At 41.4% G+C, this 22,992-nt stretch overlaps 1 protein-coding gene across 1 annotated transcript; it reads right to left on the bottom strand.

Annotated features, from left to right (window-relative positions):
- Positions 1–14,512: 14,512 nt before the first annotated feature.
- Positions 14,513–16,608, bottom strand: LOC147888115 (heavy metal-associated isoprenylated plant protein 8-like). Its single transcript, XM_087393455.1, has 5 exons — positions 16,438–16,608; positions 16,214–16,310; positions 15,868–16,058; positions 15,665–15,752; positions 14,513–15,527 (listed from the first exon to the last, which is right to left on the bottom strand). Exons 1-5 carry the CDS (start codon positions 16,444–16,446, stop codon positions 15,229–15,231), a joined length of 684 nt encoding a protein of 227 aa, XP_087249581.1. The 5' UTR covers positions 16,447–16,608; the 3' UTR covers positions 14,513–15,228.
- Positions 16,609–22,992: the final 6,384 nt, after the last annotated feature.

Here is a 22,992-nt window from a genome sequence, read left to right as displayed (position 1 = left end):
TACTAGTAGGAAACTAGATATTTCTCATTTGAAAATTTTTGGTTGCATTGCCTATGTTCATGTGCCAGATGAGTTGAGGTCCAAGTTCAATCCAAAAGCTGAGAAATGCATCTTTAGTGGTTATTCTCTACAGCAGAAAGGGTATAGATGCTATAACCCTTCTACTCATAAGTTTACAGTGAGTAGAGATGTTGTTTTTGATGAGACGAGCAACTGGTATAAACCAGTAAATGTGATTGATGATGTAGATGCACAAAATGGTAATGCTACACAAAATTCACAGCAGTAATCACAAAATATTAGTGGACCTACATTGTCCTCTAATAGTGGTTCACATACTTCACCATGGACAGGCAGATTGAGATCAAGAGAATCTCCTCAAAGCAATGCAGATAGTGGTATGCAGGTATCACGAAAGGGAAAAGAGAAGTAGATCAGCCCATGTTTGATGTGAATGCAAGCCACTCTTATGTGGATGGTGAATCCAGTGGCTCAGAACAGAGCATTGATGATGAGTTGAGTATTCCTTCTGTTGTTACACCCGGAGTAAGGAAAACCAGGGATGTTTTGAGAGCACCTGGAAGTGAGCCTATTTTGCACAGGTCTACCAAAGCTAGGTATCCTATGGATAGGCTGAAATATGATTAGATTTATAGCCATTCACTATGCCTATATGGTCAAAGTGATACAGGAACCAGAACCCACTTCTTTTGAGCAAGCCATGGGAAAAGAAAAATGGGAGAAAGCCATGGATGAAGAAATGGATGCCTTGGAAGCAAATGCTACATGGGAATTGGTGCCTTTGCCTAAAGACAAGAATGCAATTGGCTATAAGTGGGTTTATAAGGTGAAGCACAATGCAGATGGTTCTGTGAACAGATACAAGGCAAGATTAGTTGTCAAGGGGTATGCACAGACATATGGTATTGATTATGAAGAAACATTCAGTCCGGTTGCAAGGATGGCAACTGTAAGAGCAGTCATTGCTATGGTTGCATCAAGGGGATGGTCTTTACATCAGATGGATGTAAAGAATGCCTTCTTGCATGGTGATTTGCAAGAAGAGGTCTTTATGGAGCAGCCACCAGGTTATGTTCATGCTGTTCATCCTGAGTTTGTTTGCAGGTTGAAAAAAGCCTTGTGTGGCTTGAAGCAAGCACCTAGAGCATGGTCTGACAAGATAGGACAGTATCTTGTCACTACTGGCTTTCAGATTTCCAAGATAGATTTCTCACTTTATGTAAGAAAAACAAAGAAAGGTATTATGCTGCTTGTCATTTATGTTGATGATTTATCATCACAGGTGATAGTGATGAAGATATCCTTCATGTGAAAATGCTATTGAAGCAGAAGTTTGAGATGAAGGATGGGAGAGCTGCGTTATTTCTTGGGCATTGAGGTGATTAGATCACCAAGTGGGATACAGCTCTTGCAAAGGCAGTATGGATTGGACATGCTGTCCAAATATGGGATGACAGGCTGTAAGCCTATTTTAGTTCCTTTGGAGTAGAATGTGAAGCTGAGCGCAGATGCAGGTGAGCTTCTGTAAGACCCTACTATGTACAGGTGCATAGTAGGAAGTTTGATTTACATGACTATTACCACGCCAGATTTGAGCTATGCTGTTGGATTCATAAGTCAGTTTATGCAGGCTCCAAGGAAATCGCATTTGGATGCAGCTAGACACATACTGAGGTATGTGAAGTCCACGTTGCAGTATGGACTATTTTATGAGGCTAGGGTTCAGATACAGTTGCATGGATACATTGATGCTGATTGGGCTGGTAGTATTTCTGATAGACGATCTACCAATGGATATGTGTTCTCTTTTGGGAGTGCTGCAGTCACTTGGAGCAGCAAGAAACAGCCTATAGTTGCCTTGTCAAGCTCAGAGGCTGAGGACAAGGGTGCAGCAATGGCTGCATGTGAGGTAGCTTGGTTGCATAAGCTACTTTATGATATGCATCAGCAGTCTACAGATGGGCCAGTTGTCATTTATTGTAATTTGTGACAACATGAGCAGTATACACTTGGCAAATAACCCAGTCTATTATGCTAGAACAAAGCACATTGAGGTGCATTATCACTATGTGCGGGAGAAGGTTTTACTAGGTCTTATTGATCTAGTTTATGTCAGCACAGAGGATCAAGTAGCTGACATATTCATGAAGGCATTGGGCACAGAGAAGCTGCACAAGTTCAGAGACCTGCTTGGTGTTCAAGAATTGGGATTGAGCTCGAGGGGGAGTGTTGAGATATCGAGCTCCACTCGTGATATGCCAGGGTGACCGTTGCGCATTTATGTCACCGACTTGTTAGCTGCAGATGCGGTTGGTACACTGCCCATGAATAATAGTTGGATGACAGCTATCCTTATGTACTCTAGTTCATGGCTCAGTTAGTATGCCACCTTAGTTAGTTGAGTTTGGTTTGAGACCCACATATAGGGTTCTTCTATTTCTTTGTACGAGAGTTCTTTTGGCTTTCACAACTAAGAAGAGGAAAACTGTTTTCAACCTCCACCTTTGTGTGTATTCCCCCACTGTGAGAAAGCCACAAGTGAGACTCCTTCCTTCTCTCCCACTATCTTCACAAAATGGCCATGCTTGTATTGCACCCACTCTCAGAAGATGCAAAATGCAAGCCTACAGTGGAAAAATGGCATCCTTTCTTGCAACCAAAGTGCAGCCCCTGATCATCACAAAAAGGATCCTAAGTGGGACCCCATTCTACCAATTCCATTGGAGTGGGTACTTGATAAGTTACTCTGCACAATGCATTGCAAAAGCTGAAGAACTACTCTCACTAATGGGACTTCTTGGATGCAATGTGAAGCTTAAGCAAGACAAGAAACAATTAGGAAAGACACAAAATCTTCCTCCTAAAGTGTCCATGGGTGGAGGAAAGGCAAGGAGGTTCTTGTCCAACCACAATGCTGATAATGAAAAACATACATTGGCTCAAAGCACCCTAGGTTGGGAGTACTGGAAAGATTTGTGTGAATGCACCACAAATCAAGCTTCACATCCACGAATTGCTACTTTGAGAGCAAAACTGTGGACAAAGCTTGATGCATTTATAAAGTTGCTTAGATAAGGTCAAACAGATGAGCTTTATTATGAGAGATTTAGGACAGCATTGGGAGAATTCTTATCATTGATGGTAGAAGCATGGGGGGAGTCATATATTACACATTACATGGTAATCCTCCTTAGGTTGAAATTTTGTGCTTTAAACTTGAGTCAGTTTATGTTTCTAATAAATGTTTTTCTTTATAGCATATTCTTTACGCACATGCACCATGGTTTGTGGAGCAATGGGGCCCTCTGTCCATTTGCAATACTCAAGGAATGGAGAAATCACACTACAGAGCAAAGGCAGCATACTTCAAGAATACAAGGCATGGGGGTGGTATCGCGCAAAGCAATGCACCACACGAAATGTTCGAATTGTTGTATAGATGTCCTATAGATGTTTAAAGGCCAGGACTCTCAAGCGCGATAAGGTAGAGGTCTCAGGTCTCGCAAAAGCGGTTCAACATGTCAAGAAGAGAAGGAGATGTGCTGCTTGGAAGTCCTCAACACGGAGCCAAGGGGTTGCGCTTTGGTTGCAACATAGAGTCAGACAGGGGAGGTGTTGGGTCCTAAGAGAGCCCCAAATGTAAAATGTTTGATGAATAAAGTTAACACTATTTTGAGTCAATTATAGATTCTAAAATTCACAAATTTATTTGGAAATTGCAGAATTGCATGTGCGACATGGCAGGGCAAAGGGGTGAGTTGGTTGGGAGGGAGGGTGGTGAAGATTAAGTATTACCGAACTGGCGACAAAAGACTGGGGGGAGGAGGTGCACTCAAAAAACCCTAATTAAAAAGAAAAACCCTAAAGTGCTTTAAAAAAGACTATATAAAGCACTTCAAAACCCTAAAATCCCTCATTTCTATGGCACGAGTTAAACAAATTGCTAGACCCACTGGATGCCATTTAGACACTACCCGTTGTGCTCCTCACAACGCCATGGCCTCCGAACACACTGCAAGCCCTAGTGGCCAAGAGGGTAATGATCACCAAGGATCTGAAGGCGGTTCTCATCATCAGGAGTCCAAGCAACGCGAGTCCCCACCATCCGACTCTCATGGGGGATCCTAGGGATCTCAGCACCATGAGGAATCCCAGCACAATGAAGGATCCAAGCACGATGAGGGGTCCTCTCAGTCCTTCCACACAACTAATCGTGGACGTAGAGAGGTATCCCAAGAGGGGCAAAATAGTCCAGTCAATCCTGATCAACTACCCCTCCCTCCTCCATGGGGTCTTGGCGTGGAGCATCTAGACCAACAAGGGGAGCAAGAAAGGCAAAGAGAGGATGGAGAGATTACAGGGGCCACAACAAGAGGAAGTATTTGGCGCTCGCAGATATAATGAACCTTGGCCCCAATCCTCCAACTAAGCAGACCACACAGAAGAGCACCATCAACCCTCTGTGCCTCGAGATGATCAAATATGAGGAGCCTCTAGTACGAGCTGAGCAAGAGCCTCAACCTGCTGTCTCACAGCTTCATGAAAAGGAAAAGAGACCAAGGACAAAGCAGACCCCTAGGCGCGAGAGGCAACCTCGAATGACCCAGCAGACAAAGGAAGAGGAGTCTGAAGAGGTCGTTGCAAGGGAGGAGAGGTAAAAGAAGTTCAAAGCAGACAAGCAGCCATGGAGCCATGTCCAAAGGCCAGTGTAGGGTCCCCCAAAGATTAAGAGGTGCAAAAAATCATGAGTGAAGGCACTTCAGGAGATCCGCAAGTTCTAAACCACTGTGGACAATCTCATTCCATGTGCACCCTTCTAGCGTATTGTACGTGAAATAGCACAATATTACAAGAGTGATGTGCGCTTCACTTCAGGCGCTATGGGAGCAATTCAAGAGGTAACAGAGCAAATGACAGTAGGTCTTTTTGAAGATGCGAACTTATGTGCTATCCATGCCAAAAGAGTAACGGTGATGGACAAGGACCTTGCACTCGCCAAGCGCATCCACTCCGATCCCTCCCTTAGGCCCTAGATGTTGTTTAGGTTCATTTGGTGTAACCTGAATCAATTTGTAAATCTCTACCCTTTGAGGCCAATGAATAAAAGATTACTGTTCCCATGTTATTATACATGTTACGTGATGCTTTCCATTAGTTTATGCAAGTTCAGTGTGAATTTGAGTGGTCAAATGATGTTTTTTCACCGCGCAGCAGAAGGCAAATGTGTTCGACATCACACGGAGAGCCCAAAAATGGAAAAACCCGCTATGGCACGTATGGGGCCTGTTTGACTTGGTCGGAGAGCCCAAAAATGCCAAAACCTGCTATGGCGCATATGGGGCCTGTTGACCAAGTCAAACAGGCCCCATACGCACCATAGCGGGTTTTGCCATTTTTGCGCTCTCTGCACGATGCCGAACGCATTTGCCTTCTATCGCGTGGTGAGATTCTTACTGGATTGCTCAGAAATGACCATTATAGCACAAGTATTTATCTGATCGCATGCTTTTGAATAGAATAGTGAATGAAAATATTAATGCCAACAATAATTAAAGTTACAAAATACAATGAAAATATAAAATAAATTTTATAAAAGAACACAAAATGGGGCACTATATAAAAAGTATAGCTGTATTCATATAAAATAAAATTTCTATACAATAAGGCTTCAGACCCTTTCTCTCTTCTCTAAAACACTAAGAACATTGGGCTTTGAATTCCCAAATACACTCCTAGCTCTAAACCTAGTCGATAGAGAGTCATTGCTATTGTCGTTGCTGGCTAGGGACATGGCTGCTACCGTCAATGCCATACCTTGAAAATTGGTTCCAAAGGCATTGAGGGCAGCCATGCCATTCACCAAAATGACCTTGTCAGCATTGCGATTGACGTCAGCATGACCAATCACTCTTGACAAGGCCTTGCACTTTAGGAGGTCATCAGTGCCATGTGGAGAGAACTTTTTGTGGATAACCACAAAGGATAACCACAAAGCACCCTTTTGCTTGGCCAAAAAAGGTAATGTGCCAGTGAGTGATCTCGATCGAAGCTACTGCGAACAAGGCATTGCCGAGATGAGAATAGGTCGACCTCAATTGCCTCCTGCAACAGTCCAACATTACATTAGAATTCTATTAAAGCAAAAGTATACCAAGAGAGAAGAAATTCAAAGCTCATAGTTTCTTACCACTATGGAGTCATCATGCTCAATCCCTTCCTCTTTCTCAATGAGGATGGATCTAGAGGCCTCCTGCTGTCTGGAGTGAGATGTGGAGGCTTCTTCTAGAACATCAGGTAGGTCAGAGTAGAATTGATGTCTCTGCATCTTTGATTTGGGCCAGTGTTAAAGCAAGAACCTCTTCTATTGAATCATCTACTCCCAAAAACCCAGATTCTTGCATAGTCGTGTCCACCTCATATCCACACAGGATACCAAGAGCTTCATCCTCTCGGAGACCAAAGATAACCTCTATGTCATGGAGAAAGAGGTATTGTTCTCCATTGACAAGAAGGGGAGCAAGAAACCATATCATTGTTGCGGGGTCAACAGAGGGGGTGCCCAAGGTGGATGGAATTTGAGAAGTAGAATGGGGTTCAGGAGGTCGCTGGAGCACTTCAGGGCCAATGCAGCTTCCCGCTCCTCATCTTCTTCATCTATGGGCTCTTCATTGTAGATGTTGGGCTCATCTACAGAAATAAGAGGATCGAAAAGGGCAGGGGCAAGATCAGGGCTTGAGGTCGAGGCCTCCTAAACCCTAAGGGTGTGAGCTGGGCTCAAAAGCGATCTAAACGCTTCACGAACCTGGGTTCTTGATTGAACAAGTACTTCAAATAATCAATTGGGACCCATCTTTTTGTAGACTCATCAAGTTGATATGCAAAACTTGCGATGTAGTCTTGCATGTACCCTGATGAGGTCTTCAAAATCATCTCGGGCTCCCAAGTAGGTGCCTAGGACATCTATGCTCTTATCAAAGACTGGAAATAACTCCTCATCTCTATCAATTAATGGAGTATGGGAGATGAAATCGTGGAAGGCAGACCTAGCAGAATCCATGGTAGTTTGGTAGCTAGGAGAACTATGGCTATGATAGTGAAACTTTGAAACTAAAGTAACTTTATAACCTATATATACCCAAATGTTCTAAATATAATAAATAAAAAGAATTATAAAATTTTTGTGAAAAACTTGACATTGACATGAAACAAAACCATTCAAAACATCAAAATTAATTGCACCACTATTAATTGGAAAATGTCAAAATCCACAATTGTTCCACCCCACATTTTCTAGACAATCTTCAATATTGCAGGAGGGACAAAAGTGGCACTAAAGAGCAAAGGGGGATGAGCAGCTGCTGCTGTAGGAGGTGATGTAGCTAGGAGTGGAGAGAGAATGAGCAGCTACTATAGGAGGTGCTGGAGAGGGAGAAACATAGTGGACCAGAGCAGAAGGGGGCAGAGAAGATGCCAAATGTGTTCCCACATTTGAAAAATGGAGGGAGAATGCTGGACCAGAGAAGAGGAGGGGGCAGGCCTATAACAAGCTGAGAGGGGGGGGGAATTCACCCAGAAGGGCCCACTGCCTCTTGAATGACTTGTAGGTTTGTTTGGGGGAGGTGCATATGGGAGAAGGGTCAAGCATGGGTTGAGGGGGGGGGATGGTTTGAGTGGACCCCGGTGTAAGAGGATTAGCCAATAGGGGCTATTTGCAAGTCTGCCACCCTCCACCTCAACATGGCATTGCCCCACAAAAAGGAGCACTCCCATTGGTACACCTCAAATACCTCACTAATCCCTTGAAATTAGGAAACACTGATTGGGGGCCCTTTGGAGACCCCAATTCTCCGCTAATGAGTGTTCTGGACCCACCAAAACTTGTGTGACTCTCTCTCTCTCTCTCTCTCTCTCTCTCTCTCTCTCTCTCTCTCTCATCCTCTTCCGTTTTACTTTCATTGAGAGCACTCTCAACTAGTATCAGAACCCAGGTGATGATCTATCTAATGCTTGTGGGTGGTCTAGCTGAGCCCTTGTGCATGCCTGGAGTCCAAAGTCTACTACTGTAGCTCTTTGGGAGGAAGGAGAAGCTCTATGGGAAGCTCTGTGGGTGACTTTACCTACATCTTGGTGTGTAGAGACCTAGAAGGAAAGGTTGTTTTGGTTTTTTTGAGTGATTTTTTGTAAGCTTGAAGGTGGTTTTGGAGCAAAAAGACGTTTTTTGACGATTCCCATGTTCCTTTCGATGAGATTAAGAGTCTGGAAAGGTCTAGAATGACTTGTAGAGGTAATCATTTCCTGGTTTTGGTGTCCATTTCACTTTGGGAGTTTGAAAACCCCTTCATTCTTGAATTTGAGATCATTTCATTGGATTTTTGACTCACTATCTCTGCTTCAACGTTCTTTCTGCCTGTGTGTTGGAACTCAAGTTTGAAGCAACCATGCGTAGATCTGTCAATTTCGATGAAATCAAAAGGTCCTAAACCTTCAGTGTTTCTCATCATTCGCATTGCGATGGTGTTTACAAACAGATTGGTTTGTTAAAACATTTTTCAATTTGTGTGTTGGACCTGGTGATTAGGACCACAATTTCCAAAATTGTCTATTCCAAAACCCTACCTATCAGATCTTGCCCAATTCCATGGAGATTTGGAGAAGTTCCATCTCTCTGAGATGTCAAATCATTTGTTTCTCTTTCAAAAATCCATTCAAAGGTTCAAACCTTTTATTTTTTGACACGTAGCATTTTTAAGCCCACCATGTTGAACTTACTCCCCACCTATTGATAATAAGTGAATAAAAGTGGATCTATAAGATAAGTGTGAAAATGAAAAAATGATGCCAATAGTAAATGTGTAAACTACTTCTACAAAATAGATATAAAAGTTAGTTAAAAATAAGACGAATCACCAAATAACTAGGGATTATCCATGCTAAAGAATTATCCCATGGATGCGAATTGATTGTATGACACTCTAAGCCCGGACCAAAGGCTAGTTGGGAAATCAAAGTGTGTGTTTAGATTCAAAATTTCCATCAATAATTCAGCTATATAATTAATACCATCAATTGGATAAAAAGTAAAAAAAGGGAAACATATAAGAAAAAAAATTTTGAGACATCTAACTTGAAAAATGCAACAACTAGAGTTTGCAAAAATTTCCACCAAAATTATGAATTTTTAATAATACTGAGTTTGACAAACACAATATTGAAAAAACATCTTGAATCCTCAAGCAGTCCAGGCTCTGAGGTCAAGGTCCACTTACCTTCCACCATCCAAACTCCATCCAAACAAACTAGATGTTAGAACATCATAGTTACATTTGGGTAGATAGGTAATGCATATTTTTGCCGGCTTGTTATCACTTTACCTCAAAATATAGGCAATCATATGGATTCTTGATAATTATTTAATGAAAAAAAAGTTTAACCCACGTGTGGAGTAAGGGGTGAATGAGTGCATGGTTTGAGAAGGGATTAGAGGAGGTATGGGAGGATTAGTATGCTTGATGTGTGGGGTGGTTAAAAAGAGAGTATAAAGGAGAGATTTCATGACAGGTACATAAAACAATAATTCATAGTTGGAAAACTATACGTGTGTGTGTGCACGCGCGTGCAAGCGGGCGGGTGGGCAGGCGGGCGGGTGAGCAGGCGTGCGTGCGGGCGTGTGTACGTGCGTGCATGCATGTGCATGTGCGTGCGTGTGTGTGTGTGTGTGTGAGAGAGAGAGAGAGAGAGAAGTGGGGAGTGCCAATCCTATGATTAGCTACCTTTGTGTAGCACTTATACAAATGAGAAGGCAAGCTTCACACCTTGACACCTCAATCCATCTTTACTTTTGTCTTCATTCATGTGTGCCTTTGTTGATTCATTTAGAAGTTGGGACTTCTAGTTTTATGTTATTTCTCAAGTTTTTATCATGGTTCCGGTAAGGAGCTTGGACTTCTAGTTGGAATTTTTTCATTTGCAATGTGGCCGTGTCACTTTGTCTAGGAGTTTTGACTTCTAGCTTAGATTTGGTTGCTCAACTTGCATTTGATGTCAAAGCTTTTCCTCTATAGTTTGTTCAATTCACATGTCCAATCGCCATCCCATTAATTCTCTACTTCAATCAACATTATTATTCAATATGACCATCCCTTTTCCGTTTCATCGATTACCTATTTTAATTAGTGGAATATTTCAATTCAATTATACAAAATCATATGTCTGATTCGTTGCTTTGACTACAATTTTGATTGGCATGTGTCTCCGACAATCAAGAGTTTCTTGGGGACCCCCTTTCTCTTTCCTTGATGGAGGTGCTTCACTCAAGTCTACATGATAGTGTTTTCTCTTTCTGATGCAGGTGCTTGACACAAGTCTACATGATAGTGTTTTCATCACACCAAAAGGCACCTAGGGAGGGATGTATTCCTATGTTCATACTGCTGATTCTATCCATATGGGCCACCTTGACATAGTACTAGTCTGAAATTTCATTTCCATGTATGTTACTAGTCTAACTTGACATACTGATTTGGACTTCCTCTACTTTGAAAATATGTCCACAAAGTCTTGGAAGGTAAATATCCACCTTAACTGCTCCTCTTTTAGGTCTCAATTTGGGGCATAAATGCCCTTTGATTAGCTCAAGGATCCGTCTTAAGAGTATGGGTCATTGACAAGTGTCGACAAATGACTCTAGTCTCGTCAAAGAGCCCAATTGATGGACCCTACCCACTTTACGAAGATTTCAAAACAATGGTGGCCAAAAACAAATCACGATAGCACTACCATTGTTTTTGCCTTTACTATACTTTATAGTATCACTTGCCATACCTAAATCTTATGCCATGTTACCATCATTAAAGCTCTTCTCTTTAGCCTTTCTAACCAATGAATTTTTCATATATGCTCTCTTGAGAATAAGCTATTGTGTCGACAATGTTCTCCTTGAATGAGCCTGACTTATTCAAAAAACATAACTTTAGACACTTTATTTCAAGCTTTTACAACTTGTTAAAACAATTCTCGCCCACTTTAAACCAAATCTCTTACTATACACATAAGAGAGATGACACTAAAGGTATAGGTAGATAAAACTCAACCATTTTTCTTTGCACGAGTTGAAGATCGACAAAAATGTTGTTAAAAGCGTTATATACAATGGTCCCCTTGTCACTTTTGTACACTCCTTCAATATGCATACAATTTCCAGTATAATCATGTACTTATTGGTTGAGTAGGCCTCTTAACTTCCACACTTCCGCAGGCTTCAATATGAACTTAGGAGGAGGGTGAGGTTACAACAAGGACACCAACACTCAAACATGAGGCCTACCAGATATAAGTAACATTACCATGAAGAAATATATACCAATAATATATGCGTACACATGTATACCTACACATGTAGACCCATAAAGTCATTCACGTGCACACAACCCCCACATAAACATATATGCAACGTGCATGCACACACATGCACGCGTGCACACACACACACACAAAAACATAAATTTGCACACTAACATAAATGTTCACATGGATAGTTACATACACATGCACATGCATGTATTGACTCATATGTGCATGCATAACCACATACACATGTGTAGAAACACATGTACACCTGAATATGTACATGTACACATGCACACCTACACATTAGTCCCATAAAGGCATTCACTTGCACACAACACGCACATAAACATATATTCATACACAAATATGCAAGTGTACGTGTGCAGGTACGTGTGCGTGTGCATGTGTGTGTGCATGTGCACGTGCACATGCACATGCATGTGCGTGCATGTGGTGTGTGTGTGCGCACATGCGCATACATGTGCATGTGTTTAATTGTGCACGCGCATGCACCCATGCATGTGTGTATGTGTGTGTGCATGAGTGTGTGTGTGTGTGTGTGTGCACGTATGTGTACATGTGTATATGCATATACATATGCATGACCCCCTGTGCAATTTAGCTTGTTTGTTACAATTTACATGTGCTATCAATTGCATGAAATGAGATTTACTTAAAGATCTCAATGACATATATGCACTTAAGCAACTCTATCAAAAGCACCACAAGGTTTATTTTCATTACTTAACCTATCAATTTAAAGGTATCTCAAATAGAAATAAAGTCCTCAAAATGGCTTTCATTCATGGAAAGTGAGAGAAAATAGAGGGAAGGCTTATATATGCATTTTTAAGTCCATATGAGTCAAAACCATACTTTATGTTGATTGGACATCACTTGATCATTTTTCCCCCTTTCCTTACCATCTTCAATGAAGTATTGAGAACTTCATTTGGCCAACTCATTGGACATAATATGTCATATCAACATGTTAATGAAAAAAACATTCTTACGTGTCTTGATTTTTATGTAGTTGTGGATTAAAAAGTGCTTCTTGCATGAAATTAAGGAGTGTTGCTTTGCAGTAATGATTGAATAACTTGAGATAGTGGTTAGAATGTAGAACCCATTCAATGTTTTCTAATTGTTTCATGTAATGCAATAGTGTTGCTAAAAAATTCCAATGATGGTACTACCCAAAAAGGTGAGTGCACTAACAAGTATAGTGTATATATATAAGGAATGTTCAAGTAAACACATAGATTGCTTTATAAATTGCATTGCACTTGAAGGCTTTGTGCATTTCTTAACCTACCCAGCTCAGAATTCGTCTTTCAAACATTACTTTTGAGAAGCCCTTAAATTCTAGCTTTAAGCCATTCAAAACGTTTCTAACTCTAGGTTTGCACAATATTCACTATAAATATGCAATTTTCTAGCCTTTTCCATAGACTAATAATTCCAATGTGCTTTTCGAAAATCGATAAAATCTTATCACCACAACAATTGAAAGGAATATCTCGCACTATTATTTCAAAGGAATACTTGCCACTAGGAGCTTAATATCATTATAATAGTCACGCTTAAAAGTATTAAAATTGCCTATTGCACAAGTAAGAAGCAGAGTCAAAACTCTGACATGGCTTTCATTTGCCTAGTCTAGATCTGCCAACAAGGAATAGGAAGAACAAAAAATGAAGAGAAAATGGCAAGTCAATTATGGGTACAAGGACAAGTACTAATAGACCTACAAATTCAAATCTCTTGGGAACCTTGATGTTGACATATACCCTCACAACAAAAAATCATGCACTTTAATTCCCCCTCTGTCCCCCCCCCCCCCCCAAACCCACCTCTCTCTCTCTCTCTCTCTCTCTCTCTCTCTCTCTCTCTCTCTCTCACTCACACACGCACATGCACACGCATGCGCTACCCACACAATGGAATTGTGATATTTCTTGTAAGCACTATCAACATGTAAAACTAAAGAGATTTGTCAATCTAGTAAGTATAAGATATTAAATCTCACCATTTTTTTGATATGTCTAAGTGTTATGAGACCTAGATTAGATCTAATCTTATGGGTTCACTACCTTAAAATTTAGATTTAGTGTCATGGGTCTACTACTTTAAAACCTCATATAGCAATCCAAATACAAGGGGCTTAGGACCCTTTATGTATGATTTATTCAAATTATATCAGATTATAAAATCCCTTATCTTTATAACAAAATTGACTTTTCCATTAGACATGCATGTTGTAATTAAATATTACCAAGTGGAGCCCTTAGAGGTGTATAAAATAAAGTGAAACAAGAAAATTGGACATGAAGAGTTCAATTAACGATGTATTGAAGGAAAAATGGAAATGAAGACTTCAATCAATGATGTGTAGGACAAAAAACCCTAGTAGGGCCTTTTTGAAATCTTGATGGAACTTTGTTTGATGAGAACTCTCTCTCTCTCTTTTTGAAATCTTGATGGAACTTTGTTTGATGAGAAATCTCTCTCTCTCTCTCTCTCTCTCTCTCTCTCTCTCTCTCTCTCTCTCTCACGCACACACACACACACACACGCACGCACATCCAAATATGTGTATATAGGCAAGAGGGTAATTAATATGATGAAAAGTGTAAAATTTTAATATACGCACATTTGAAAGACATATTTGTAAGTCCATAGCACACGATTATTCATCTTACAACTTAAGTATGCATGAACTCATAAATAAACACACACACATGTTGTTGAATTATGTACCCAAGGAGGCAAGCTACATAAGTTTGCACACTTGTATGTGCATTTTAAGTCTATATGAGGAGACAGTCGATGTTCATTCTATTGTATGTGTAGAGGGAGACTCAACGTTTTTTTATCACAATGAAAAACATGTAGTTAATAAAAAGCAAAGAAAGGATATATTGGAGAATGACTCCTAAGAAAAGCATGCCTTTAAGGAGAGAAGTTCGCAAGTGGAAGGTGTACTTATTTAAAATTGATCATGGATTCTGAAGAGTGAAAGAATCTCTCATTAGTAAAGAGGCGTAGTAGCTAGAGGAAGAGGGTTGGAGAACGATAAAGGAAGGATATTATGATTACTCTTGTCTTATTTGAGGTACATTGTGGGGTTGGAAGAGGGTTCTTTGCATATACAATGTGGGATACTTTTGCGGAACAAAGTATGACATCATAGATTATGAGAGATAGAGAGAGAGAGAGACTTGGTCAAATGACAACTTTCCTTCCTCTAACTTCGAGTGTATTTTAAAAAGGAGTCTAATGGTGTGAATGGTGCTGACTCGTCATCTTATAGAGCTACATGGTTTTAGGTAAGTACATGATGGCGACGAAGTACTCCTATTGATCGAATTGAATTCTCATGTGAGTGAAAATTCATGTACAAGACACATAGAGAGACTCTCTCACTCCCACACCTAGAGTGTGACATCCACACAAAAACACTAGAGTGTGACAACCCACACAAAAGGCACACCCACACACACGTGTGATCTCTAGATCCTAGAGGGGCTAGGCATGTATCTAGTATCACGTATGGAATCATGAGATATATGCTTGGCACCCACGTGGGGTGGGTTTGAAGTATAAACAAGCTATTGAAGATGGTTGAAGATGGTTGACTATCCTTACAAGAAGGGAGAGGCAACCAACAAAAGTAGAAACATTTGAACAAACTTTTGATATCATCTTCTTCATGAAGGTTGACTATCTTCTTCATTTGATAATCTTCTTTGTTGTGATGATCGTCTTTGTTGTGATGATCGTCTTGGTTTTGATGATCTTCTTTGTTTTGATCATCTTCTTCGTTTTGATCATCTTCTTCCTGTCGACCATCTTCTTCATCTACATCACCACACAGGAATTCGGATTCTCGTCGCTGAAATACTGTGGTGCATATACATATTCTGTCGTCGCCTTCGTTGCTTTGCTCTCATCCTTCTTTGCTTCATCTCCTTTCTTCTCTTCCTTCTTCTCTTCCTTCTTCTCTTCCTTCTTCTCATCCTTCTTCTCCTCCTTCTTCGGTGGTACCACCTCCGCATGCTTCCCTGACTTCTTCATTATCTCCTCGCATACCTTCTTTGCTTCCAGCTCCTTCCCCTTTATCGTCAGCTTGTCCCCCTCGAATTTCACCTCGCTCGCACCTGCCATCCGTAGACTTATTTTTTTAGTTTCATTTGTTTGTTTGTTTGTATAATACCTCAGCTGCGTCAGAACTTTCATCGCGTGCGTTATCTCCTCAGAGAGCATGAAAGATGCGATCGCCTCTAAACTACTATACCTTTTATTCCCCACGCACACTTGTCGACCTTTTTCTTGCATGCCCCACAATGCATCTGCACCTTCAGCACAACAGTAACGTCGGGAGGCTGCAAGCACAACACCGCGGCCGGTCGTAAGAAAAAAGTTCGATGATTGGAAAATCGAAATCATCGAAAAGGGCCGGCAAGCAGAGAGTTCCAACTTCCAAACACGGAAACATACCTCTTTCTTCTTTTCCTCTTTCTTGTTTTCCTCTTTGTCCTTCTTGTCGCCGTCTTTCTTTTGTTCTGGGTAAAGAATTTTCTCCGCCTTGCCGCTCTTCTTCTTCACTCTTTCGAAGAACTTCTTCGCGTCGATCTTCCCTTTTACGGTCACCTTTTGCGCTTTCATATCAATATCGATATGCTCCACGCCTGTAAGGATAGGCCATAAAGCATAAGAATTAAGAGCGTATAAATGATCTCGACCCAAAGGAGAAATTTCAGCAGGCGAGACCATTGACGGTGTCTGCGCGAGTAACACTCCCAGGTAGATTAAGGCGAGGGACAGAGGCAGACATTAAACAGACCTGGATAGCCGATGATCGCCTTCCGGACTTTCTCTCGGCAAGCTTCGCAATGCATATGAACCGCCAGGACGACCTTATCCTCATTCTTCTTCTCTTCCTGCGGATCAAACAACCCAGAGGAGAGTCAAAAAAAGGAGATCCAGAGAAGGGAAGAAGCGAAAGAGAAGGGAGGGGGGGAGAAGGGAGAAGAATCAGAGAGGCAATGAGGTGAAGCTAGGGGGTACCTCAGGCATTGTGGGCGATGGGAATTGGGCAAGGGGGAGGAGAAGGGAGGGGGGAGGGGAGGGGAGGAGGGGAGGGGGGGGGGAGGGAGGGAGGAGGAGAATGCGAGGGGAGGAGAAGAAGAAGATGGAGGAGGGCGGCTATGGCGAAGAAACAAGGAAACAAGGTCGCTTGACCAAAGAAGCTGCCTTCCTTTCTGTCCATATAGGTAGGTACTATTAATAGTCATATCCATGGTCAAGACGACCCAGGACGTGCATGCCCCAACGTCCTTTCTCCCACATGACCTCACCCTCTCCTTCACCTCCGTTGCATTCCCTCCTTCACCCACCACACATCCGGTCGCACCTTGGGTGCCACTATTGAACGCTTCCACGTTGGTTGCACACTCGTTGGAACACCTCAGCTCGTGGCTCCGAGGGGATGTCCCAGATTCGCGAGTCCTTCGCTCGCAGCTAGGTGGTGAGCCCTCGGTGGTCATTCACTTTTAGAAATTCCCCGTTAGGAGGAAAACTCAAGGAACACGATCTTGCCGCCCCCTAGTGGACGTTCAACTCTCGAACTTTCCCGTGTCGTTCATACTCTCAATAGACAGCATGCTATTGCAGACTATTTGAGCAGACTTTAATCAAGGAAAGCACTTGGCCTTCCATCGTTTTCCCTCACCATCGTAAACATGCACTCTAACACACACCCGTGGCCTCCACCTTGCCACCACCCTTCCTTACTCCTTTTCCTAACTGCCACCCTTCAGCACCGAATGCTTGCTCTCCAAACGCCATGGGACCTCTTATTCCATCATCCCGAGCTCCAGTGCACCATTATCATCCCTTAGATTACTCGCCCTACTTGACATGAACACGGCTGGTGTTCCTTGTGGGGATAATTTCTACATCACACACATGATGGGGTCTCCATCTGTGCATACTCAAGCATGTCTGTGTTCTCCATTCAACCCCAATGGTAGAATCAACTTATCACCATTGCCCATGGCCTTAATTAGTTATATACCCTATAGCAAGGCATATCCATTTGGTTTGGTAACATAATCTCCCTTGTGCGTCATCACATATACATTAAGTTCATGTATTTGTTTAGACTATCATTTGTGAACTCACAATACAAATATTTATGCACATGTAGTACAAGCCTCACCTTCTCCTCCCTCCATAAGTCATGTTTATTTTTTGGTCGGAGTCCATGTCACCTAGCTACATACTTCATATCTCCTTTCTTCTCGCCTGTGCCCATCAATCCCATCGAAGCTAGAAATTGCATAATGCCTATTGACCCCTTCATTGCCACACACTAACTAAGAATCTAGAACTCCCTAGTACATTCCAAAACCAGCGTACGTGCTTCTCATAATTTTTATCAACAACTTTCAATTTGCCATGATGTGTTTAGCCCTATTGGTTTTGCGATGATGATTTAAAAGTCAAGGTTTAGGGACTTTAAGTGTATCATACTTTTGATATACAATCTTCTTCAATCCACGGAAAGGCATTTTTTGAGCCTTTTTCCACTTCATGTGCACCACTCACGCTTCACCCCTTAATATTCACAATAGAAGTTCCTTTCAGCTTTAATGGGTTCCTTTCAAAAAAGTCATTAATTAATAAATCCATCATGACATTTGGAAAGCATCCCTTCTTACAAAACTCCTTGATTATCCATTAATATATATTCATCTACTTAAAAAATCCTTATCACTATATGCAACCTCCTCCATCGTATCATCACAAGAAGATATGCTTTGGTATATCACTCATTTATGTTCTAATTTTAAGGAGCCCAAAGTAGTACATGTTGCACTAAGTGGTCATGTAGTTCTAGATTTTGCCAACGCATCAGATTTTGACAATGCATGCATTTGAGGTGAATGTTGATGCCCCCAACCTCATATAGTTTTTAAAAATGTTTTGTGAAAAGAGGTTTCTCAGTATGAGAACTACTTTCATGTGATCTAGTGTTCATTGTTCATTTATACAGTGTATACAAGATTATAATAACAAAGTTAGCAAGAGCATTTAATTTGAAAACCTAAACTCTTCTTATATGTAAAATTGCACCAACACTGCTAGCATTATCATATCTATTTTGAGGGGGTGGCATACCACATGGACTTAAGCTGCTACAATGAACATGTTGGTGCCTGCAAGATGCATCTATTGCAACTACCATTCTTGGTGATTTTGAACACATGGCATTGGCTAAAATTATAGTGCAAGTGTAGTGGCCCACGTGAACTACCACTATGGTTGAAACTAGCCATGCCCACCACTGCAATGGTTGTAACAAGCCAATTGAAACTAGACACATCAACCCACATGGAAAATATTTTTTGAGTCCGTTAAATTAAGGGAAAGCATAAATCTTAATCGGGATTATATCTTAAGAATCCCGAAAAATAATACAAGAGTGCACAATAGCATAAAGGCGATGCCTTCTAGTCTCGGGGGGTGCACCACTAAGAAATCCTAGGTATCACATGCCTTCGAGGGGTATTAAAAAAAACCCTCAACAAAAAAAAAAAAATCCCAGTAAAATAATCCTTCTTTACTTATGAACTAACAAATTGTTTTCTAAAGTTGAGTTAAATACCCCCTCCTACTATTGTAAACTTGTTAAAATTTTTCCAAAAGTGCAATTAAAATACCCTTCCTTTTGAATGCATGTGGTACACTAAAATTTTGGGAGGTGACCCCCCGAGCTTCTAGTATAGTGATAAACCAAGCTCTTGTGGATACAAAAGAGAAAGCAATTGATTTTTTCAAGGGAGTTGGGATATTAAAAGGTAATTTTTTTAATAATGATCTAAATAAATGGAGATTTGAAATGCAAAAAGTTTTTTATTAAAAAAATAACACATGAAAATTTATGAAGGAATTTAATCATTTACTATAGCACTACCTCATTGCCTCTAAGGAGGCAGTGCTAATAAATATTAGGATATTTAAATAAGTCTATGTTTTGTTTGCCAATCAAATGACCACAATATGTTGAGATTATGTGACCTAAGAGCATACCATCTTAACACCCAAAGTAAACTACATTGGGTTAAGACTTAGAGTAATTTTTTCCAACATGGCACTTCATTTTGAAGGCTCATTTCTCTACCAAAGCGGGGTAAAGGGATAAACCCCCTTTGAAGGGTGTAGCACCCTTCAAACTTAGGGGCTAGCGTACAATAATATCAATGCCATAGCAAAATCAATTTGAATTCCCCGTGGATCAAATGGTCATCCCATCATGCAAGCCAAATGGTTGTAATTGCATGCAAGCTAGGTAGCTATTTAATCACCTGCTACAAGCCAGGTGAAAAAGCAACAAAATTAAGTCATTCCACTTATTCCTAGTCAAACTACTAGGGCCTCACCACACCATCATTTCATCTAGATGATGCTCCCAGCTCCATCATTCAAGGCTAATTAATTAGCCTTTCCCCACCTACCATTATGTTATGTTAACCAATTCTATTACGTTAAAGATAACCTAAGTAACTAGGGTTTTTACTAAAACTAGTGCTCATAGTGCTCGCTAACTAGTAGTATTTGGTAGTGGAATAGTTTGAAGTCATGCCTGTAATTGAATACTAACACATGTCCTAATTAAGCTGATTAAGCTAATTTCCTCTAGCATTGATGTCAGCAATCCATCTTTCCTACATCAACCCCATGGCCATCATGCAAGCTCGGTGGTTGTAATTGAAAGCCAGAACCAAACAAGAAAGCCAATTTTGTAAGTATAATTATAGATGCGCCGTCTTTCATTTCAACCATCTTGCCTCTCCTGCAAGACTTGCATCCTCTCCTACTAACTCCTTGTACTCCTACTTACACCTTGCAATCCTTGTACATCTCTCTCTCTCTCTCTCTCTCTCTCTCTCTCTCTCTCTCTCTCTCTCTCTCTCTCTCTCTCTCTCTCTCTCTCTCTCTCCCCTCTCCCTCCCTCTCCCTCCCTCCCTCCCTCCCTGTGAAGATTGTGGGAGAGAGGGAAGGAGTCTCACTTGCGGCTTTCTTACATGCACAATGGGGGAATACACACAAAGGTGGAGGCTGAAAACAGTTTTCCTCTTCTTAGTTGTGAAAGCCAAAAGAACTCTCTTACAAAGAAAATAGAAGAACCCTATATGTGGGTCTCAAAACAAACTCAACTAACTAAGGTGGCATACTAACTGAGCCACAAACTAGAGTAGATAAGGATAGCTGTCATCCAGCTATTATTTGTGGGCGGTGTACCAATCGCATCTCCAGCTAACAAGTCGATGACATAAATGCACAACAGTCACCCTGGCATATCGCGAGTGGAGCTCGATATCTCAACACTCCCCCTCGAGCTCAATCCCAATTCCTGCACACCAAGCAGGTCTCTGAACTTGCGCAGCTTCTCTGCACCCAATGCTTTTGTGAAGATGTCAGCTACCTGATCCTCTGTGCTAACATAAACTAGATCAATAAGACCTAGTAACACTTTCTCCCGCACATAGTGATAATGCACCTCAATGTGCTTTGTTCTAGCATGAAAGACTGGGTTCTTTGCCAAGTGTATACTGCTCATGTTGTCACAATAAATGACAACTAGCCCATCTGTAGACTGATGCATATCATAGAGTAGCTTATGCAACCAAGCTACCTCACATGCAGCCATTGCTGCACCCCTGTACTCAGCCTCTGTGCTCGACAAGCCAACTGTAGGCTGTTTCTTGCTGCTCCAAGTGACTGCAGCACTCCCAAAAGAGAACACATATCCACTGGTAGATCGTCTATCAGAAATACTACCAGCCCAATCAGCATCAGTGTATCCATGCAACTGTATCTGAACCCCAGCCTCATAAAATAGTCCATACTGCAATGTGGACTTCACATACCTGAGTATGCGTCTAGCCGCATCCAAATGCGGTTTCCTTGGAGCTTGCATAAACTGACTTACCAACCCAACAGCATAGCTCAAATCTGGCCTGGTAATAGTCATGTAAATCAAACTTCCTACTATGCGTATGTACATAGTAGGGTCTTCCAGAAGCTCACCTGCATCTGCGCTCAGCTTCACATTCTGCTTCAAAGGAACTGAAATAGGCTTACAGCCTGTCATCCCATATTTGGACAGTATGTCCAGTCCATACTGCCTCTGCAAGAGCTATATCCCACTTGGTGATCTAATCACCTCAATGCCCAAGAAATAACGCAGCTCTCCCAAATCCTTCATCTCAAACTTCTGCCTCAATAGCATTTTCACATGAAGGATATCTTCATCACTATCACTTGTGATGATCAAATCATCAACATAAATGACCAGCAGCATAATCCCTTTCTCTGTTTTTCTCACATAGAGTGAGAAATCTGCCTTGGAAATCTGAAAGCCAATAGTGACAAGATACTGTCCTATCTTGTCAGACCATGCTCTAGGTGCTTGCTTCAAGCCATACAAGGCTTTCTTCAACCTGCAAACAAACTCAGGATGAGTAGCATGAACATAACCTGCTGGCTGCTCCATAAAGACCTCTTCTTGCAAATCACCATGCAAGAAGGCATTCTTTACATCCATCTGATGTAAAGACCATCCCTTTGATGCAGCCATAGCAATGGCTGCTCTTACGGTTGCCATCCTTGCAACCGAGCTGAAAGTTTCTTCATAATCAATGCCATATGTCTGTGCATACCCCTTAACAACTAATCTTGCCTTGTATCTATTCACAGAACCATCTGCATTGTGCTTGATCTTATAAACCCACTTACAGCCAATTGCATTCTTGTCTTTAGGCAAAGGCACCAATTCCCATGTAACATTTGCATCCAAGGCATCCATTTCTTCATCCATGGCTTTCTCCCATTTTTCATTTCCCATGGCTTGCCCAAAGGAAGAGGGTTCTGGTTCCTGTATCACTTTGACCATATAGGCATAGTGAATGGCTGTAAATCCATCATATTTCAGTCTATCCACAAGATACCTGACCCTGGTAGACCTGTGCAAAATAGGCTCACTTCCAGGTGCTCTCAAAACATCCCTGGTCTTCCTTACTCCAGGTGTAACAACAGAAGGAATACCCAACTCATCATCAATGCTCAGTTCTGAGCCACTGGATTCACCATCCACACAAGAGTAACCTGCATTCACATCAAACATGGGCTGATCTACCTTCTCTTTTCCTTTTCGTGATACCTGCGTACCACTCTCTGCATTGCTTTGAGGGGATTCTCCTGATCTCAATCTGCCTGTCCATGGCGAAGTATGTGAACCACTGGTAGAGGACACTCCAGGTTCACTGATATTTTGTGATTGCTGCTGTGCATTCTGTGCAGCATTACCATTCTGTGCATCTACATCAATCATCACATTTACTGGTTTATACCAGCTGCTCATCTCATCAAAAACAACATCTCTGCTCACTGTGAACTTTCGTGTAGAAGGGTTATAGCATCTATACCCTTTTTGCTGCAGAGAATAACCAATAAAGACGCACTTCTCAGCTTTTGGATCCAACTTGGACCTCAACTCATCTGGCACATGGACATAGGCAATGCAACCAAAAATCTTCAAATGAGAAATATCTGGTT

Source organism: Dipteris shenzhenensis, chromosome 22 (genome assembly GCF_047967505.1).
Source record: "Dipteris shenzhenensis isolate YYH24624 ecotype China chromosome 22, Dip_SZ_1.0, whole genome shotgun sequence".
Taxonomy (NCBI): Eukaryota; Viridiplantae; Streptophyta; class Polypodiopsida; order Gleicheniales; family Dipteridaceae; genus Dipteris; species Dipteris shenzhenensis.
The sequence above is the reverse complement of the archived record's forward strand: the minus strand, read 5'-3'. Positions and strand labels throughout refer to the sequence as shown.